The sequence below is a fragment of the Buceros rhinoceros genome, unplaced genomic scaffold (assembly GCF_000710305.1).
Source record: "Buceros rhinoceros silvestris isolate BGI_N320 unplaced genomic scaffold, ASM71030v1 scaffold10127, whole genome shotgun sequence".
In the NCBI taxonomy this organism is placed as follows: Eukaryota; Metazoa; Chordata; class Aves; order Bucerotiformes; family Bucerotidae; genus Buceros; species Buceros rhinoceros.
Genome location: NW_010421569.1, coordinates 17,866 through 20,701, shown reverse-complemented (window position 1 = coordinate 20,701; position 2,836 = coordinate 17,866). Strand labels below are relative to the sequence as shown.

Below are 2,836 nucleotides of genomic sequence, written 5' to 3'. Positions count from 1 at the left end.
TGAATACCCATGTCAATAACTCATTTGGTTTTCCCTAAATACCAGGTACTATTACTTCCACATGCAAACACTTCTAATTTTGGACTCTGAAATCTGATGTTTAAGGTAGAATTGCACTTTATACATTTTATATAGCATATAGTAAAAGCCTGGAAGAGTAAAGAAATTTACCATTATGCCACCAACTATACGACACCAGGTGTCAAGACTAGACTTTTAGCTTACAGTCACATTAAAGGTATATGACATACAATCAGATTCTAGTTTACTCTTCTCTTCCCAAATACAACCTAAACACTCAGCTGCAGTTCTGATTTCACCCTGCTTTATATCGTATTTCTGCAAATGTTATTTTGTGCTGAAAGGCTCAACCCCTGGCGCTCAGGGTTTAATTGGAAAGCATCTGATCCCTCAGAGGTATTCAGGTAGGTTTCTTAAGAGGAGAACGGCAATCTCTCCTGTTTTGAGTGAGGACAGATCTAATTTTCTTCAGTGATTTTACTTTCCAGCTGAGTCTTTGCTAAATGATGGCACTTTCTGAGGTTAACAGCATATTTTTGCAGACAGCATCTGCTTTGAGAAGTGACAGTGCTTGAAATTTACAGTTAGCCTCAAGGACTGGCGTGCAGGAAGGGTCTTGCTTATACTTTTTTGGTGAAGACCAAGGTCACATTTTCCATGTCAGAATAGCAATTGGGAAGAGGTTACTGCACTAGATGTCATCATGGTACTCGCCGTATTTTGCTGTGACAGCTTCCTCAAGATGAACAGCTGCACCACCCATTAAGGCAAATGCTGGGTACATTACGCCAGAGCAGTCCACCTCACACTCATAAAGGCATTTCATACGGCTTGCATCATAAAACCCCACCTTGCCTTTGTCACAGTCGAGGCAAATGCCCAAGCACAATGGCAGGGGAAGGATTCTGCTTGCTGGATCCTTGGGGGCAGCAGGTGTTGTGGGGATGAAGAACTTCTTCATGCCTAAAGTGACCAATGTGAAAGGCTGTGACGAGTCAAAGAAGGCATCTTCACTCCCACTGTCATGGCCACTGTCTTGTTCATATCTAGAACAGAAGAACAACCATTCGTTTTAGTCAAATTCAGAAGTGGGATCAGTGATGCAAACTTTTGTAAGAAAACATTTTTGTAAGATAGGTTACATGACATGATCACCTGCAAAACCTTGTGGGGTAAAAATATAACTAACCCAGAAGGAAAGAGGCGTATAGAAGGAGAAGAACACTCTCTCAGGCCACTTCAAACAATAACAGCTGAACACCAATGAGGTCGAGACCACAGAACGCTTTACTAAGAATCAGATGTATCTACATGTACTCATGCTAGGCAATCATTCAGGAACCTACAGGTACAGTAAATTAGTTAGCTTGATAAGTAATTTAGCAAATATGACTAACCATTACAGACAAGGTTTGTTTTTAATGTTAAATGACACAAGTGGATACACCTAACATTACCAATGTCTATGAATTTTCCATACCACTGCTGTATTACATCGTCTTGAAAATTCACAGTACAAGAAGTAGTGGTTTAAGTTTTTGGTTTGGACTTTTTTTTTTCCAAAGTGCTCTGCCTAGAGTCTTTCTGGATCCCTTGTTTCCCATCTGGTTACTAGTGGAAGTTTGTGGCCAGATTTGTTCGATGTACATGCTTTTCCCCCTACTTCTGTTCTCAGATGAAGACAGACCAGAGAAGTGCACATTCTTCTGTGCAGACAATCCCTAACTAGGTTTGCATTTTAGGGGTGTTTGAGGGATGCTGGATGTGTGCTAGCTGAAGTCTTCCAAATATTTCTGCAGATAAGGAAAAAGAAATCAGGAAATCAGAATCTAATTTCTCACTTTGCAAAAAGGCTCCATCTGACTTCAAGCAGCAGAAGACACTGGCAGTTTTACGCTTTCAGTATGTTATAGGGGAGGAAGCCAAAAGATTTGTTAGATTCCTGGAAAAGCTAAAGAGTCCCCAGGAGACAGCCTCCCAGCCTGCAGTTCCTAGACACATCCACTCTTACAACAACTGTAAATGAGAGCCAAACCTTTTGCTGGTTTGTCCACTGTACTTTTGCTTGTGTTTAGTAGCACTCCAGTACCGTATGCAAGTGTATAGCCTCAGATAAGCCAGTGACTTCGATCCACCATGACACAAACTACAGCAAATACACAGATATGCACAGTGAACATTGTACATGATGATGTGCACAGTGAACATGAATGGCTGTCAAACCTGGTATGCTACAGGAATTAAGGTATAGTCTTAGTACTGACAACTGAGCATTGCCTCAGTCTTGCAACTGATGCTATTTTTTTACCTTCTTGCTTGAACTGACATATCTTGACACCTATACAAACCTGATTTCTTTCCCAAAAAGAAAGAAAACAGAACTCTGGATAACTAGAACATCTTTCTACTAATAGTAGGGGATGAACAGGACAACATGCTTACACCACATCCTTCAAGTCACCTTCCACTGGTTAGGTTCAACTTGGGTACTAGTTGAGGCTCATAACTTATTTTCAAAAAAGCCACCTCCTTATACAACACATGTATTAAGCAAGAGTATGCAATTTACCTTGGGCTGGTCACATCATGGGTATTATGGAACAATTTCTGTATCTTGTTGCCAGAAACAACTCCCACTTTCACCAAGTATGAATAGGCTTCCACACGAAAAGCCCAGAAGTGCTTCCCTTTGGCAATCCCTGTGTCACCAATGATGTAATCCAGGGTTGTGTAGCATCCAACCTGCATGCGCTCAGATCCCAGCAGTAGAGGAAATCCAGCCCTACTTTCCACAGAAGTTCTTCTCGGGTTCAGC

General features: G+C 41.3%; 1 protein-coding gene across 3 annotated transcripts in view; it reads right to left on the bottom strand.

Moving 5' to 3' along the window:
* Window positions 1–712: 712 nt before the first annotated feature.
* Window positions 713–2,836, bottom strand: part of TRIM36 (tripartite motif containing 36) — a 19,282-nt gene continuing 17,158 nt past the window's right edge. For all 3 annotated transcript variants that reach the window (XM_010139711.1, XM_010139714.1, XM_010139712.1), the window contains 2 exons: window positions 2,591–2,836; window positions 713–1,067 (listed from right to left, as the gene is read on the bottom strand). In XM_010139711.1, the coding sequence (XP_010138013.1) occupies window positions 713–1,067; window positions 2,591–2,836 (601 nt within the window). The remainder of the gene's footprint in view (window positions 1,068–2,590) is intronic.